This window comes from Salminus brasiliensis, chromosome 7, assembly GCF_030463535.1.
Source record: "Salminus brasiliensis chromosome 7, fSalBra1.hap2, whole genome shotgun sequence".
Lineage (NCBI taxonomy): Eukaryota > Metazoa > Chordata > Actinopteri > Characiformes > Bryconidae > Salminus > Salminus brasiliensis.
In genome coordinates, this window is record NC_132884.1 from 26,816,038 (window position 1) to 26,834,866 (window position 18,829).

An 18,829-nucleotide genomic window follows, 5' to 3' on the forward strand; every position below is an offset into this window, starting at 1 on the left:
GGGAGGCTTTCTACTAGATCTCATTCCAAAAGTATTGGATGGAACACCAACATTCCAGAGAACACAGTTCCACTGCTCCACAACAGTGGGGGGCTTTATATCTCTAGCATTAGGCATGGCATCTTTGGGTACATGTTTATCTGCTCCAGAGTCCTATTCTATTGGCAATACTTCTATTGGCAATGCTTTTACAGGGACAGGACATGTGAAAAGCAGATGAGTACTTTGTATCAACATCATGAACTTTCACAGTATGATAACTGTAAGAATTGTACAGCTGTACTGACAATTGTTTCAAAAATGCTTCTGTGGCATGTCCCTTGGGGGCTACTGTGAGCCAATAGTCAGCTAGGCCAAGAGACAAACGCAGGGTTAAATTAACTCACATGCTCTTTATTTTACCAAACCCTTCACCAAAACCCAAAGAAACTCAAAGAAACGTACCTGTCACCTATTCCAGGCTCTAACAGTATTGATACATGTGTAGATCAGTGGTAGTTCATCAGCAGCACAGCTTATGGTGGCATATGGTATTTACTGGCATATGGTAGGTCTGGGTGGTGTGTTCACTTCACAAACCTGTTTACTTTCTCTTTACATATTAATGATGATTAAAACTGGGAATATGGTATACTAAAAAAACTTTTTAGTGAAAGGATAATTCATTATTTTCACAAGCTTTGCTGTATTTTAATAAATACTGAAACTAAGGTAATAAGGAGTACTAATCCCTGGTTATGACACATTTCCAGGAGCACTGCCAAACTATCTATTTTCTTCTAGATTTCCAATAAAACAGAACATCCAAAGAAAATGTGGTCTGCAGCAACAACAACGGGAAAGAATGAGAAAACAGAAAGAGCTGACCTGTGTTCCCAGTGATCAGCCTACCAACCCAACTCTCTGCCACAGTTTCTCTGACCCTGTGTCACTCTCCATGAAATCTGAATAAATGAATGAATAAACTAGACATCAAAAAAGGGCTCCAACAGCCTCTGCCAACAGTATTAAGGCCAAATTATAATTTCATGTGATTAAATGATTACTCACTCTTTCAAAAAAGGCTGAGACACTACAAAAACATGGAAAACATGTACATGCTGTACATTATAAAGCAACCACAAATAAGCCTACTAAAAGGCCAAAGAAGTACTTTTCCAATCTTTTTTAGTATAACTCTGCTGTGGGCCCTGTATCCCATTACACTGCTGATGTTCTTGAAATGTTCATAAACACAATTATTACAGTCTTCCTAAAACAGATTAGAAGCCTGTACAGGGGCAGAAGGAGGTGCAGAGGAAAGAGCCAATAACAATGTTGTTGCTGTTTTTTCCCTGTGATGTCCTGATTTTATAAATGATGTGCTTCCTGTTTTTGTCCGTGTTAGTCCTGCACTATGTCTTCTCTTCCAGTTATAGGTACAGTCATGCCCGAAAGTATTCATACCCCTGGCAAAGTTTGACTTAAATTTACTTTTATTTAACCAGAAGTTATATTTTTGCCTTGAAACGACACAGGCATCTCCCAGGAGATAACACGATGATGTACAAGAGGCATCATTGTGGGAAAAAGTATTTCTCAGCTTTTATACACATTTGAACAAAAAGTGGCATGTCCAAAATTATTCATACCCTTTGAAAACTGTCACAGTATATGGGAAAATCCAAAGTTCTATACCATTCCAAATAGTCCAAGCTGTTTTAAAGCATCCTAATTACCCTGATTCATTGGGAACAACTGTTTTAATCAACTCAACAGGAGAAAAACAGCAGCTCTCTGCAGTTGGTTTGTGGACAGTCATGGCTAAGACAAAGGAGCTCACTAAGGACCTGCGGCTGTGCATTGTGGCCGCTCACAAGTCAGGAAAGGGCTATAAAGCCATATCAAAATGTTTTCAAGTTCCAGTGGCTACAGTGCAAAGTATTATTAAAAAATACAAGAAGTTCCGCACTGTGGAAAATCTCAGAAGATGTGGTCGGAAGCCAAAAGTGACACCTGTGCTGGCCAGGAGAATAGTGAGAGAGGTGAAGAAAAATCCAAGGATCACCACCAAGGCCATCCTGGTGAATCTGGACTCTGCTGGTGGCGACATCTCAAGGCAGACAGTTCAACGGACACTGCACACTGCTGGGTTCCACGGACGCAGGCCAAGGAGGACACCACTTCTCCAGAAAAGGCACACAAAAGCCCGCTTGACCTTTGCAAATGCTCATCTGGACAAAGAAGAAGACTTCTGGTGTTCTGTTTTATGGTCAGATGAAACAAAAATTCAATTGTTTGGCCACAATGATGTGTGCACCATTTGGCGTAAAAAAGGAGAAGCCTTCAACCCTAAGAACACCATCCCCACTGTCAAACATGGTGGTGGGAACCTAATGTTTTGGGGGTGTTTTTCAGCCAATGGACCAGGGAACTTGATCGCAGTAAATGGCACCATGAAAAAAGAGCAATACATCAAGATTCTCAACAACAACATCAGGCAGTCTGCAGAGAAACGTGGCCTTGGGAACCGGTGGACATTTCAGCACGACAACGACCCAAAACACACAGCCAAAGTGGTGAAGAAATGGTTAGCAGACAAAAACATTAATGTTTTGCAGTGGCCCAGCCAGAGTCCTGACTTGAATCCAATTGAGAATCTGTGGAGGGAGCTAAAGATCAGGGTGATGGCAAGGAGACCCTCGAACCTCAAAGAGTTGGAGCTCATCACTAAAGATGAATGGGCAAAAATACCAGTGGAGACATACAAAAAGCTGGTCAGCAATTACAGGAAGCGTTTGATTGCTGTAATAGCCAATAAAGGCTTTTCTATTAATTATTGAGAAGGGTATGAATAATTTTGGACATGCCACTTTTTGTTCAAATGTGTATAAAAGCTGAGAAATATTTTTTCCCACAATGATGCCTCTTGTACATCATCGTGTTATCTCCTGGGAGATGCCTGTGTCATTTCCAGGCAAAAATATAATTTCTGGTTAAATAAAAGTAAATTTAAGTCAAACTTTGACAGGGGTATGAATACTTTCGGGCATGACTGTATGTGTGTTTTGCCTTTTTATTGTACATCGGTACTGATTCACATTCTTCACATAAAAATAATGAGGACAAAATGTCAAATAGAATTTGGGAAAGATAAATACTTACCTTAGAGTCTTAGCTAGAATGTGGGCCATGAGTTTTCTTAGTCATGTGATGCCTACCAGTTCGCAGTGTTTGGTAGCTTTCAGCTAAGAAAATATCTCACAGTAGTTAGAAAGTTCACATGGTGGTCATTTTATTGAACTATTTTAAACAAAATATCAGTAAGATCAGCAAGCAACAAAACAAATGTATTATTGGTGTTTAGCCGATACTACATTCTGGTAACCTCAACAATGTTGCCCTTTACTAAAGCAGGTTTCAACCTTTATTATATGACTTAAATATAAAGAAGAAAGACTGAGTGCCTTCCAACATTATAAAGAGTGTGTTGAAAATTCTCAATTTAAATACAACGGATCCACACAAAATACTTTCACATTTAAATCAGAGATTAAAATTATTTTTTTGTGTACCTTGCTACCATTATGAATTCAAACTCTATACATTGTGAGAAACTAAATTACTATATGAGTCAGCACTAAAATTGCCTTGAAAAACCAATGACATAATGATAGACAGACATGAAAGAGGACTTTCTTCATACTTGAGGACAAAGCTTGAATGTCTTAAAAGTGTTACTTTTTTACAATTTACTTTTAATCGCATTTGCAAATTTAAATCAAACACCTAACCTGGACACCTAGCCTTATGTTCCATGTTTTGAATTATTTTATTGGGAAACAATCCTGTCACATTGATCAAATGTTTTGCTGCTGGTTAATGTGGCTAAATGCATTAGGCCTTCGGATTTACACTGGTAAGCGTTTCACAGACAAGGATTGCAAGGAGCAATACATCTATCTGCGATTCCCACAGGCACCAAAATCAGATAACACAGCACAAACCCTCCCAACCAACACACACCCACACATACACAGTTCATGAAGAGCAACAGAAATAACGACTTCTGTAGAAAACTCTGGTTATACATATAATAATCATGACTTATGCACTATACAGTCTTCACAGTGTTAAGGCTGGATAAGGAGAGAGAATTGTATTTTTGCTTTATGGTTATGAACAAACTTCCTTGAAGAGGATACACCTAATATATTATATGAAACTAAACCAGCAGCTCTATCCCCTCCAAATCTCAAAAGTGTGACTAACATTTGCCTTCTGCTTTCATGTTCTTAAAGAATCATTTATCTGGCTCAGACATAAGCTTAATGACACATACAAGTGCCAGTGCAATTTTTTTATTTGTTTGCTGTAAGGCATTACATTGTTGATAAATGAAAACTGCATCATGAAGAGCAGGAAAGTTGAAGACTGTATTGTAGAATGTGATAGTAAACTTCAGAAAATGGTCTTGTGCAGCCTATGACATCTGCAATAACTTGTGCCATATACTGTATATGAAATATGACTTGGCCAAAAAGTAAAAAAATAAAACATTGTGATACAGTTTAAATAAATTCCCAGCATATAATTTCAATACAGTATCCAAAAAACGATAAAGCATCTAAGCATCTGGGTGCATTGTGTCAGGCAAAAGACACGTTTAAAGCAGAGGTTTAAGCTCTGAATGCACCCACACTTTAATTACTTTTTTTCTGAAGCCACTTATCTGCCAATCTGTATGGCAAGAGAAGGCACACTGCAGCCTAACATTTATTGCTTTTGCTATTTTTTTTTTAAAGTATAGAGATTAATAACACATTCTCTAACTTTTTCCATGTACCTACAGTTTGTAAACAATTCAGCAGTAAACAGAATATGTCCAAACATTACAACCTATCCTACTGGTAATAGGTAGACTAAGGGGTTAGTTGTTACAGTCACAAAAGCAGTAAATCAATACAAGAACCATTCATTTATGTTCTATGTTGTTTAAGCCAAATGCCAACATTCAAGTATGATAATGCAATGGGAAAATGAGTAGATGAAAGAAGGCTTTATTCCATTTGACCCTTTATTCTATGTTAGTTTGTGTCCCGCTCTCTGATACATAATTAGAGCTCTGTAGAATCAGGACATTTTTGATCACAGAAATTACTGAAAATCAAAACTCTCATCAAATGTCAAAAATATAATAACAAACCCCAAAATAAGCATATTGTATTTTTTGTAGTCCACACAATAGTTAGTTATTATAGTAGTTCTTGTTTAATAAGCCTGTTGTTCTTTGATTTAATCTTCCACCCAATTTTTATTGTCATGGAAACCAAATTCTGTAGATAAGATAAAAAGTCTTGCTTCTTGTGTTGTCATAGTTACATTTTTTAATGCTGGCTTATGCTTTCCCTGTCTCCTATATGTACGACTGTAAGCCAATTTAGGAAACAGTAAATGTTTAAAATTCCTTTGCTGGTCATTTGAAAAAAAAAGAAAAGAAAGAAGGACATGAAGAACTTCAAAATATAAGGAAATACACCAAAGATTTCATTTTGTTGACTGAACATGACCGTTTGACAGATGTTCCTTTAGAACCAACCCATTCTGCTTAAATAGAAAGAAGAAAACAAATAAGTACAAACTGTTTTTCAGTTTACATGAGTAAATCAGATGATGATTAGAGACAACAGGAAGAAGCTTCCGGTTTCTCTTGATCATACCCACACTCACAGTCAGGCTAATCCAGCCTCTTTAAAGCCCAGCGAGAGGGTGGGGACCAGCATTTTCCCCCTGACTCACTTCCCAATAATGTGAGTGAGTCTGCGAATGCTTTTTAAAAAGACTGACGCTGCATTGTACTCAGCTGCTGATGGGACAGGGGATGAACAGGCGGGTTTGTGGAAACAGACTGGAATTCGAAGAAATCATCTGAAGTGTTTGAAAAATAAGGGTGGGACCCATTCAACTGGAAAGAGAAGTGAAAAGAAGAGCATTGATATCTCTGAACTTGCAGCTGCCAACGGTAAGATTGCAGTGTCATGTTAAAAACTTTCAGTAGAACACTAATTGTAATGTCTGATCATATTGCTCAATGAGAACTCACTGAGCCATTATACTTTGAGAATTGTTTTACAGAAGGATTTGGTAACTGGTGTCTGTCTAACATCTAAAAGCACTTTTGTGTTACAGTACTTCTTTCTAAATTGCATGACAGTCAAAAACCATAGCACAGCAATGAATGGTGAGCTGGAAAAGTTTAAGCAATTATAGCGAAGAAAATTCCAGGCCAGACTGTGGTTTGGTTTTAATGGAATGTATTACAAAGGATAGGAAGTGTTTCCATCTGAACTGCACTGTATGCTCACATATACTCTCAAATCCATTCAATGTCAGCTTAAAAGGAAACACAGAAAGCTGAGCAAATGGAATTGGTAGTTTTCTTTCTTTTTTAAAGGACTAACCTGAGATGTAAAAAGGAGGCATTAGAGGAACTGTGAGTGCTCAGTTTCAACATAAAGGAACTAGGTGTTCACATTCTTTCTTGATTGCAATACAGATGTGTTGCATTTCCTTACGAACGTATATGTTGGGGAGTGTTGCTTAATAGCAAATGTGACCTTTTGACCTGATCTTCCATAGCACTTATCTCCAGATGTAAATAACAAGGACAGAACATTAAACAGTGCATTTACAGAAGATAGCAGAGTCTTCCTCACAGGAGCAGGATTCCAGATGCAGACCTGCTCTTTAAATGTTTTATAGTTATTGTGGATTCTTCTTCGATAGTTTTATTCTGAGACTGAACATTTCTTTGCAAGACTAAACATTATGTTCTAAGGCAAATATGTGGTACAGAGATCAGAAGCATTGCCACAGAATAGGCCCAAGTTGCGGCTTCAACATCCAAAAATACAAATGTTGTGAACTCTTTTTTTTGTGCATTTCAGACAAAGGGGAACATAACTTTAAGGCAATTTGTTTGTTGATTTTCTTATTTGCAACATTTTAGTTTGTATTAAAATAGGAAACAAGACAACTGGGAAACATTGTCAACAACTAAATTTTTGAAGATCTACAGTGCATAATTATTGGCACCCCTGGTTAAGATGTGTTCTTAAGCTTCTAATAAATTGAGTTTTTTTCTAAATAATATCACCACGATGGAAAAAAGAGTAAAATCCAACCTTTAACTTAAGTGAATTTATGCAGTAGGAAAAAAATCCCACATTAAGAAATAACTGTTTAACATCAAATCATGTGTGCCACAATTATTGGCACCCCTGATGTTAATACTTTGTACAACCCCCTTTTGCCAACAAAACAGCACCTAATCTTCTCTTAAAATGTTTCACAAGATGGGAGAATACATATAGAGGGATCTTTGACCATTCCATTTTGCACGATCTCTCTAAATCATCCAGCGATCTGGGTCCTCTCCTCTGCACTCTCCTCTTCAGCTCACCCCACAGGTTTTCAATGGGGTTGAGGTCTGGGGACTGAGATGGCCATGGGAGGAGCTTGATTCTGTGTGTGGTGAACCATTTCTGTGTACATTTGGCCATATGTTTTGGGTCATTATCTTGCTGATCTTCAGCTTTTGGGCAGAAGCCACCAGATTTAGTTTTAAAATGTCCTGGTATTTCAAAGCATTCATGATGCCATGCACCCTAACAAGGTTTCCATGGCCTTTGGAAGAGAAACAGGCCCACAGCATCACTGATCCTCCCCCATATTTCACAGTGGGCATGAGGTGCTTTTCTGCATACTCAGCTCTTGTGTTACGCCAGACCCACTTAGAGCATTTGTTGCCAAAAAGCTCTATCTTAGTTTCATCTGACCAAAGCACACGGTCCCAGTTGAAGTTCCAGTACTGCTTAGCAAACTCCAAATGTTTGCATTTATGATTGTGAGTGAGAAAAGTTTTTTTTCTGTGCATGCCTCCCAAACAGCTTGTTGGCATGCAGATAGCGCCTGATGGTTGTTTTGGAGACTTTGTGACCCCAAGAAGCTACCATTTGTTGCAATTCTGTAACAGTGAGCTTTGGAGACCTTTTTTTTTCTCCTATCATCCTCCTCACTGTGCGTGGTGGCAAAATAAACTTGCGTCCTCGTCCAGGCTTGTTTACCACTGTTCCAGTTGTTTTAATTCCTCTGACAGTAGATATGGACAGGTGTAGGTGAGTGGCTATTTTCTTGTAGCCATTGCCTGACTTGTGGAGGTCAACACACATCTGCCTTACTTGAATGGTATGTTCCTTTGTCTTTCCCATGTTGAAGAGAAATGGCCTCTGTGTCACGTCATATTTATACCCCAGGGAAACAGGAAGTTGTGAATTACTAATTAAATGTTCCTACATACTCTGATCAACTTCGTAAACTACTGTAGAATTGACAGAAATACTTTAATTACATTTATTTCCTAAGAAATGTTAGAGGTGCCAATAATTGTGGAACAGGTGATTTTATGAAGAATAATTATTTCTTAGTTAGGGTTTTTTTTTCCCTTAAAATTCACTTGAGTTAAAGGTTGGATTTTACTCTTTTTTCCATTGTGGTCCTATATTATTTAAAAAAAACTCAAAAAGCTAAAGAGCACATCTTAACCAGGGGTGCCAATAATTATGGAGGGCACTGTATATCTAACTAATAGCAAGGATAGCATCAAACAAAAGCAACACCAGGGTGACTAATCCTGAATGACTCATGCCCTTAGGAAATCTCTAAATAACAAGTAGAATAGTTTATGTCATGAGGCACTGGTGTACAAGTGACCTTAGGTCCTAAAAGCATTTGAAGCATAATAAACAATTCTGTGGCAGATAGCATAATAGAAATTATTAGATAAAGATAGATAGATTAGATTAGATTAGATTAGATAGATTGATGCTTTATTCACAGGGCTGCACTTAAATATCTATCAGCTGCTTGATAAAAAATAAGTTAATGTATCTCCCACAAGCATCTGGCCTATCTGGCCAAACAGCTGGCTCCCCCTTTAACAAAGACAGTAATGAAGTCCTGTTTGATTGTTTTAATAGTTTTTTAAATGTTGTTAGCATCATTTTTGTTTTTGTCCCACTTGCTAAGTGTAGGCATGTATAATATGTGTAACTTGAACTGCTGTCATTCACTGTTTTTATAATATAACAGACCACTGATAAAGTAAGTCACTAAAAGTATGCTTTATTCTTTTAGGTCTCAATGGATCTTGGGCATTACATCATTCTTGGCATTTGTGCTGTTAATGCTGTAGTCTGGGGATGTCCACAGCAATGCCAATGCAAAAACAACAGAATTCTATGCCAAGGCCCTGAAATTCAAGATTTTCCATCCTCCATTCCCTCAACTACAACTGCTTTGTATATTTCAATCAGCAACATTTCCTCACTGAAACCTGCTGACTTTCAAGAGTTTTCTGAGTCTCTTGCAATATTTGCTGTCAAGGATTCAAGAATAAGTGAGGTGCAACCCCACACGTTTGACAGCACCCACAACCTTATTGCCCTAGGGTTAACAGGAACTGATTTAGTTACGCTACCAGAGAACCTGTTTCAGAAATTGCAGTTGCTTACATCCCTCACACTGAGCAACAACAAATTGGATGACCTCAAGTCATCTCTGCTATCTCCTCTTCAAGCTTTGAAGATCTTGGACCTAAGCAAAAACAAACTCACTTCTATTTCAGAGAATGCATTTCAGGGTTTAATTCATTTAGAGCAGCTTATGGTGCAGAAAAACAACATTAAGGAACTGGACACAGGGACTTTTCATGGACTTAGCAAGCTTAAAGTTTTGTTTCTCCAGCAGAACGGTCTAAAAGCACTCCCAAGCAATGCCTTTAGGGACTTGGTTAACCTTGAGAATTTGCATCTGCAGAACAATGCTATCACACACTTACCAGCAAATCTTTTCACACATCAACAAAAGTTGCAAAAGCTCTATCTCTCCAATAATCAACTGACTACATTTCCTGAGGGCATCTTCTTGAATCTTCCCATTCTGCGCCAGATCTCACTTTATGACAACCAGCTGCAGAGCCTGTCTGCTGGGACCTTTGGCCCCATGCCCCTCAAAGACCTGTGGCTGTATGACAATATGTTGACCAAGCTTGAAGAAAATGTGTTCAGCAATTTAACCCATATACGTCTTTTGGTGCTCAGCCGAAACCAGCTCTCGCATGTCTCACCTGGTGCATTCAATGGATTGACAGATCTGGAAGAGATTTCTCTGCACACCAACCGCCTAGTCACCCTTGATGAAGGAGTTTTCAGAAGCCTCCCTAAGTTGGTCAACATATCGCTGGAAAATAATATGATTGCTGACCTTCCAGTTAAACTTTTTGATGGTATCTCCAACCTATTTCAAGTGGAGCTTCAAAACAACTCTCTACCGCATTTAAGACAAGAACTTTTAGATGACCTAACCAAGGCTAAAAGTGTGGTGCTTGCTGAAAATCCCTGGAAGTGTGACCATGATATTGTACCACTTCGAGACTGGCTAAGGAAGTACCCAAATAAAGTAAAAAACATCACATCTCTTACATGCTCTAGCCCCTCACACTTGGCAGACATTAGTATAATAAATCTTGATAACATTGATACATTTACAACACCTACTTCCACAACCTCTGAGGTTGAATCAGTTAGTCCCACAGATAAACGGCGAAGACCACACACTCCTCCACCCAGAAGGAGCACCCCACCACCTGCTGCTAACTCCACATCATCCCCGGAGAAAGGAGAGGACACCAGCAATGATCAAAAAGAGAATGAGGCAATGTCTACAAGCATGCATTTGAGTATTATTGCTGTAGTCTGTACAATAATCATTGTCAGTATCATCATCTGTGTTGTGTGCTGGAGGAGGAAAAAACAAGGCAGTCAAGACTTGCGCCGCCACCCAAATACAAACTCGGTTATCTAAAGCACAGCAGCTTAAGAATGTTTGACTAACTGTTGTGAAGCAGAACACTGGCTATGTTTTACATGTAAAGAAAAGATTAAAAGGTTTGGAATTGACTGCTTAATAATATGTGTGGAGTGACCTTTTAGCTAGATAGTGGAAAAGGTTTCCCACAAAGAAAATATATCATATGTTTAATTATAAAATTATAATGTTATATCATTAAATTGAATATGCAGTATTGCAGTACTATGTAAGAGACCACCCTTCATTTTGTTCATTTCCATTTAACAGATTGGAAAATAAGTTATGCATGTCAGGATATTAAAAAAGGATTTATCAGGATATTCTCAGGGTTTAAAAAGTCAAAGTCTAAGAGAGATAAATCTGGCAATTTCATAATTATTAACATATACTGAGAAACATCTGTAGAGCCCAGACACTGCCCCATCAGATGAAAAACAACTAAAGCTGTCATATTTGAAAATCAAGCTTCACTCTCACTTTAGATTTGAAAAATTCCACAAATGTTTTTGTCCATCTTTCCACTGTGAGAAAATGACTCAACACTGTGGTCTGAAAGGATGTGTAGCTGTTTAAGAAGCACTTACTGAGAAAAGAAAGAAACAAACAAAAACTAAGACTAAAAAAAGACTATTACTATCTCAGATCTCAACATTATTGGATGTGTTAGAGATTACTTACATGGAGACAAACATAAAAAGCTGTCTGAAAAGGGTAGAAGCTGTATTAAAGCCAAAGGGTAGACATAGTAAACACTGAAACTATTGGATTTAGTCAATGAGGCTTCTGTATAATATCTTTTCAATATATGTGTTTATTCATTTTTACTAAAAATAACAAGTAAATAAAGGTGGTCTCTGACTTTTTTCACAGTGATGTAAATGATGTGTTTCATTTTTTCCCTCTGTGCTCACTATGGATTGTATGACATTAAAGCAAGCCGCACGCATTTATTTGCTCCTTTTCATCTGCAATAAGAACCTTATAAACAACATTTGTAAGCATTACTTTACATGTATTACACATTAAACATTGTGTATAAAACTTTGCAAAATTACATGCAAATGATATCTGTTTTTATGATTGAACAGTCACCCCATGTAATGTAAATGTCAACTGTAGGACTGTATATTTTCTGGAGCCAGATTGTATTTGTTTGTTTTTTTTAAGATGCTTTATTGAATACTTTGAAATGAACTAACATAGCCTTATCTAATCCTAATCCTAACACATTGCCTGTTATCTTCCATATTAAATATAAACATGTGAATCATTGCATCTCATCCAGTCAGCAAATAAATTGCACTTCTCACTTCTTAGCATCCTTATTATTTTGTGTGACCTCTTCCTAGTGATAAAGCCAATAATTACACTGCACACAGATCCTACAACTTCCATTATATTACATTACAACTTTATGTTTTATGCCTTTTCATTCATTTCCCATTTTACTCAGTGTTTGATGTTTGAGGTTACTCTGTGTCTTTGTAGTGAAGAAAGTCTACATAATAAAATACATAATACAATATTCCAGTTCCCAAAATTTCCAGTGTTACCTACTCTAGAGTTGTGTAGTGCTGACTTTTTTGCTCTAAATGTTAACACTCTGAAAGTGTTAAAAGGTGATAGAAGCACATGTTGATAATGAGTTGAATTAGTTTAGGCTCCTCCCACACTCCTCACATCTGTCCCATTGGCTTTTGGCACCACCTGTTTGCATGCTCTGTATGTCTGTCCACCTCCCACCAACCATCATTGTGTTGTGGCTACCTCTCTATGGGTATGCATATGTATTCTGTATTTCTGTATATGTAGCTGCTAGAGTAGTGTGGAGGCTATGTGCCAGAGTCCACTCATGCCCTATTGCAGAATTTAATAATCACCTTAAGTGAATATGGTGAATGTTAATATGCCAATTAGTAAAAACATAGTATTAACTGGTTTAATTATTAAACATACTGTCCTGAGTGGACACGACTACTCTTAATTTTTAAAATGATAGTGAGAATTATATAAAGTATGTAACTTTCACTTTCATTGTATACATTTATTAAATGTGCCATAATTAACACAGACAGTGGTTTTCTTTTAACCCTTAGATAAAATCAACACTGGTTGAGTGTTAAAATAACATTATTCAGAGTTGGAGGTTTTTACGCTCTCCGATGAAAAACACGTATCTTTTAGCGGTTTCAACTTTTTTCCATGTACGAAATGTGGACACGCATCTCTGTCTGTACATAGCAGTTATCTGCTTTAACCAGTATCTCCATTGGCTGCTAGACCTGTCCATCAAAACCGCGTATCTCCTCCCCTCAACCCACCGGTAAACTTTTTAGTGATGGGAATTCCGGCTGTGTTTAAAGAGCCGGTTCTTTTGCCTCGGCTCACTAAAAAGAGTCGGCTCTTTCAGCTCCTAAGTGGCTCCTTAATGTGTGAGATTAATTACTAATGTAAAAACATATTAATATTTATAAGTCTTTTCATATGCCTGTGCAGGTTGTTTGTAGAGTTAAAATGTGTCCAAACCTTAATACGTTTCCTGTCCCTGAGCTTTCCAGGGTGTAGTCTGTCTGACTATGTAAAGCTGGATGTCTAGATCTCTCTTGGCTCCCGAGAGAACTTTGTGCTGTCACTGTGTGTCCGTGCTGGCCCTGCCCTCCTGCTCAGTGTCGACACACAGACATCGCCGCACATCTCGACTAATCACGTTTGGCAACAAATTGGCAACAAATCGGCTCACAATCAGGAGCCGTCTTCCGTCGTTCACTTCAAAGAGTCGGATCTTAGAGCCGAATCGTTCGCGACCGACCATCACTGTGAGAGAGGTCTGTGTCGAAACTTGTCTGCTTCGTCCTGTTCGTCCAAACGATCGAGGTAAGAAGTAAACTTTTGCTTCTTTTTTTTTATAACCAGTATTTGCCACAATTATGTGTGAGCTCGTTTCATATCGGCAGTGTTCATTCGTTGTTAAAGTTTGTTCCCCTTCTGTTTCTATTAAGAAGACGTTTGAGAAATATCTCAAAAACGTGCTGCTGCTCATAATGAATCTAAAAATGAGGGTATGTGTCTGAAACACACACACACACACACACACACACACACACACACACATATATATATATATATATATATATATATATATATATATATATATATATATATATATATATACACACACACACACATTCATACAGAAATTCAATTTATATATTTATATTATTTATATTATTATTATTATTATTTTTCAAAACCGTAATAAAACGGAGGAAGGTGGTGCAGACAAACCCAGAGACCCAGAAAGCCAACATATAGAAAAGAAGACGAAGAATGATATGTCTGTCGTATCTTGGAAGAAGGCAAAACGAGGACATGATGAAGGAAGAAAAAAAGGCCATCTTCTGTTTGTTTAAAATCAAAAATAAAACTGCACTGTGAAGATATACAGGAAACTGACATGGAGGTAATTTCTAACGCTTTACTTCTGGGAAGAAATAGACTGGAGTTTGTGAAGAGACAAGGACTGGAGAAGAACAGTCTAGGAGGTCAACGTCCATTCTGCGTCACCTTATAGTGGATGGCAAAATGATCAAGGCATGTCCCTTTTAACACTGGAGATCAAGCAGTGGTGTTTTCTAAGTTGGATAGGACGGAAAATGCCTGAGGAGACAGCCGACATAAAGAATAAAGAGCAAGAGTTCCTTAAGCAGTTTCTCATGGATCTTCTTAAGGTTCCATCTCATTACTGCAGATATTCATTTACAAAGATGAACCTCTTTTTAAATCTATTAATCACTTAAATGCTGAATACAAATAAAGTTGGAAACACTGATGCTAGCACATGGGAGGAACACTGCAAGAAAAAGGAGAGTAAGCAAGACGATAAAGACAAGGCCAATGAGAAAATAATGGTAGTGTGTATGGACCTGCATGGATTACTTCTTTGCCCCAAACACCAAGCTTCAGCCCTCTACTATAAAGCAAAGCTTGGTGTCCACAACTGTACCATGTACAACATGGCAACACACAATGCTACTAATTACTTGTGGCATGAAGAGGAAGATGGACTTCCAGCTAATGAGTTTTCCCTCCTGTACCATCCACCTCCTCGAGGTAAACGACATGTGCTGAATACACCTCATGGAGCGATGGATGCAGCTATTAAAATTGCAACTTCGTTTTGAGGAACGCCCTACTGAAGCAACCGAGAAGCAAAAGGTAGTTACCCAAAAATTCTAGAAAGAGGTCATACACAAATACAATGCGACTTGGTATAAGACTGAGAGACAGAGACGCATGTTCCTGCCACAAATGCCACAGTGATCTGAAGAGCACGCTCCAGTCCTAGGCCACACAATGTGCTTTTTATTGGTTTCTTCCAGGACTGCTGCAAGTCTATCCGTCCTGGCACACACCCTCTATCATACACATTCTCACCTGACTCACTCTTTAAGTTGCACAAACATCAATAATAAAGCAATGAAACACACACACACACACACACACACACACACACACACACACACAGGCTCTATAATAAATCAAAAACCCATTTTCTTTCCCGGTTGCTCTCTTCCTCCTCTTTCTCCTAATTCCCTTCCCCTTTTCCGTTACTCCTCTCCCTCTGCTTCTCAGGTACAATGTGAACGATACCATGGAATACAAGGTTGTCCATTCACATGGCTGGACAGCTTATCTCTCCCCCACTCTGACACCACAGTGCCTCCGCTGAATACATCCAGCCAGAAAATCAAGCAGCTAAAATACAAACATTTCCAAGAACTGATGAACGTAATACCATAGACTTTAATTGGTTCTAGGATGCACCAAAACCTGAGTGATGCCCATCACTAGTCCAACACAAACACAGGCTTGTTAAGCAAGTAATAGTTTTTTAGATATCACAGTCACATTAGAAATGATTCAGGTTCATGCTTGTTTTTTTTTTTTTTTTTTTATGATTTGTTCCCTATTGATATTCCACTCACATTTCACGTATGTGGTCACTTTTTACATAGAACCGTTGCTGATGCAGGATATTACATGGTTGTAAAAATGATTTAATGATTTTGTGATGTTGGGCTTTTTTTTTTAACCAATGTGTCTGATATATATATATATATATATATATATATATATATATATATATATATATATATATATATATATATATATATAGACAGTGTTTATATGGACTGTATTTATACAGTTGAACTTCCCTTGCCTGGTACAGTAAAAAAGAACACATGAGTTATAAAGTAAAGATATTGTCTTGTCAGGTCTGATTGTTTGTTTTGGTTTTTTAATGTTTTTAAATGGTAATTCAGAACAGTTCTGCCTTCTTTCTTGAGAAGCATAACATTTGTAAAAAAAAAAAACTTTTATCAGATTTATAAAATCATTATATTTATTTTATGCTGCTTTATTGGTGGAGAAGAGTGGAATCAAATGTAAGGGGGAATTATTTTACTTTTTATTTATTTGACTGAATTTTTCACAGTTGATACCAAAGTGTGGGATCAGAGGAAAAGCCACATTTTCCTGTTAAAAAAAGCAATAAGGTAACGTGTAAAATATCTACTCAGGCCTGGCCATGCTAATATAGTTTTTTGGAATGTAGTCACAGAGGAATCAAGATTATTAGAGAAATGTTTTCGTTTTTATTTTGTTATTTTCAGGGATATGTGAATAACAGGATGCGTGTTAAATGTCACGTCATGAAGAGTCGACTGATGTGTGTGTATATATATATATATATATATATATATATATATATATATATATATATATATATATACAGTGCATCCGGAAAGTATTCACAGCGCTTCACTTTTTCCACATTTTGTTAGGTTACAGCCTTATTCCAAATTGTATTAAATTAATCTCTTTCCTCAAAATTCTACACAAAATACCCCATTATGACCATGTGAAAAAAGTTTTCTTGAGAGTTCTGAAAATTTATTAAAATTAAAAAACAAAGAAATCATATTTACATAAGTATTCACAGCCTTCGCCATGAAGCTCAAAATTGAGCTCAGGTGCATCCTGTTTCCATCCTGAGAAAAAAAAAATGTTGTAATAAGTACAGAATATACATAGTTTCTTTACATTGTAATATGTATAGAAACCATGACAGTATTTTAAGATTAGAACGTTTAGAAGTCAAATTTACAGGCACTTAACGTAAAAAGAAAAATCCAGAAATACTATTTTAAGAAAGCCTATTTAACAACATTCCCACGGGTTAGTGGATAAATATAGTAATACAGCAAGGCTCAGTAAAACAACTACCTGGGAAACAGAAAAAAACAGTATTAGGTAACACTAGTGATGCTATTTTGCTACTTAAGTCACTGCTGTCACTTGTACTTTGCAATATCAGGATTGTTTTATTAATGCAGTCACTCTATTTTACTTAAAAATTAGAATGTAATAGGAGAAGAAGGAGTATTTGGTGGTTTAGAGAAGGTGGCTACAAAGATTCAAAGATTGGAAAAGGGGCTATTTGATGGCACCAGTTCTCTTGATAAACTGCACCTGCACATTAATGAGATTTCATCAATTGATGAGGGAACATTTGATCACCTGGAAAATCTTCTGGAACTTAATCTTGAAAAAAAACAACCTCAGTTCCATTTCTTCATCCCTTTTTTCCAATTTCAAGAAACTGCAGGTATTTCGAATGTACGACAACCAGCTGACATCTATGCCAGATGGAATTTTGATAATCTCCAGAATCTGAAGGAAATCACTATTTATGGCAACATAATCACAGACATCCAATCACATTTGTTCCCACATAAAAACAAATTAACAAAACTGTTATTGGACAATAATCTCTTGACTGAACTGCCACCAGAGCTGTTTGTGGACTTCTCTGCACTCAAATCATTAACTTTGCATCACAACCAGCTCACCAGGCTCCCCTCTGTGCTGTTTGGAGAAATGCAAAAAATGACTGAATTGGTTCTAAACAGCAATAATCTTACAAGTCTACCTGCTAAACGTTTTGCCCCACTGAAGAAGCTGAAGAAGTTAGACCTGTCCTCATATCAGTTTTCCCATCTCTCTGGAGATTTCTTTGATGGTCTGGAAAAACTTTCTGAGCTTAATCTTCAGAAAAATAGCATTGTGTCACTCAAAGCAGAAGACTTTGCACAAGTACAGTCCCTTTCAACACTTAATCTAGCCAAAAATAACCTGAGAACCCTTCCAGAGGATGTTTTTGATTCTCTTCCAAAACTCAGTAACCTGTTGTCATTCTTCTCATGGATGAAAGACAATGAGGAGAAAATACGATCTCCAGAGTGTGTGTTATGAGTACCCTGAGGATCTGAGAGGGCAGTCTGTTCTGTCTTTAAAAGCAGATCAGCTTATATGCCCCACAACTTTGCCAACCACCACCTCTCTGCTCACAACAATGACTCCTACAACCACTACAGCAGTGCCAACAACTCTGCCAGCAACCACAACAGCCTTGATAACAACCACAACCCTCACTACAACAGTGCCAACAATGGTAGATGTTTCATGATGCGGACATGGATGCTCTTGTAAAAAAGTGCACTTAATTGTATATAAAAAGAGATTTTTCTAACCATGCAGTAAATATACGAGCAAATTTATATACTCACTTAAAATATGTCAAACATTCATCCATATTATGCTTGCAAGTAAACTTTAATCACACTAAATAATAAATACAATACAAAGTATAATTTTAATCATTCATTTGAATAATAATAATAATAATAATAATAAAAAAAAAAATATATATATATATATTTTTTTTTTTTTATTCAAATGAATGATTAAAATTATTAATCAGACTTTTCTACATTTATTTTGTATTAACAGCTACTACAGTGTGTAGTACAAAACAAATGAAATATGTTATGAATAAAACTTCCCACATATTACTCAA

At 37.1% G+C, this 18,829-nt stretch overlaps 1 protein-coding gene and 1 pseudogene across 1 annotated transcript; both read left to right on the forward strand.

Moving 5' to 3' along the window:
- Window positions 1–5,978: 5,978 nt before the first annotated feature.
- Window positions 5,979–11,011, forward strand: LOC140559516 (uncharacterized). Its single transcript, XM_072683042.1, has 2 exons — window positions 5,979–6,001; window positions 9,175–11,011. The coding sequence occupies exon 2, from the start codon at window positions 9,181–9,183 to the stop codon at window positions 10,900–10,902; it is 1,722 nt and encodes a 573-aa protein (XP_072539143.1). The 5' UTR covers window positions 5,979–6,001; window positions 9,175–9,180; the 3' UTR covers window positions 10,903–11,011.
- Window positions 11,012–14,955: 3,944 nt separating this feature from the next.
- LOC140559729 (uncharacterized) lies at window positions 14,956–18,583 on the forward strand (annotated as a pseudogene).
- Window positions 18,584–18,829: the final 246 nt, after the last annotated feature.

Coding starts and splice junctions, on each gene's coding strand:
- LOC140559516 (XM_072683042.1), top strand. CDS start 9,181: ATGGATCTTGGGCATTACATCATTCTTGGCATTTGTGCTGTTAATGCT.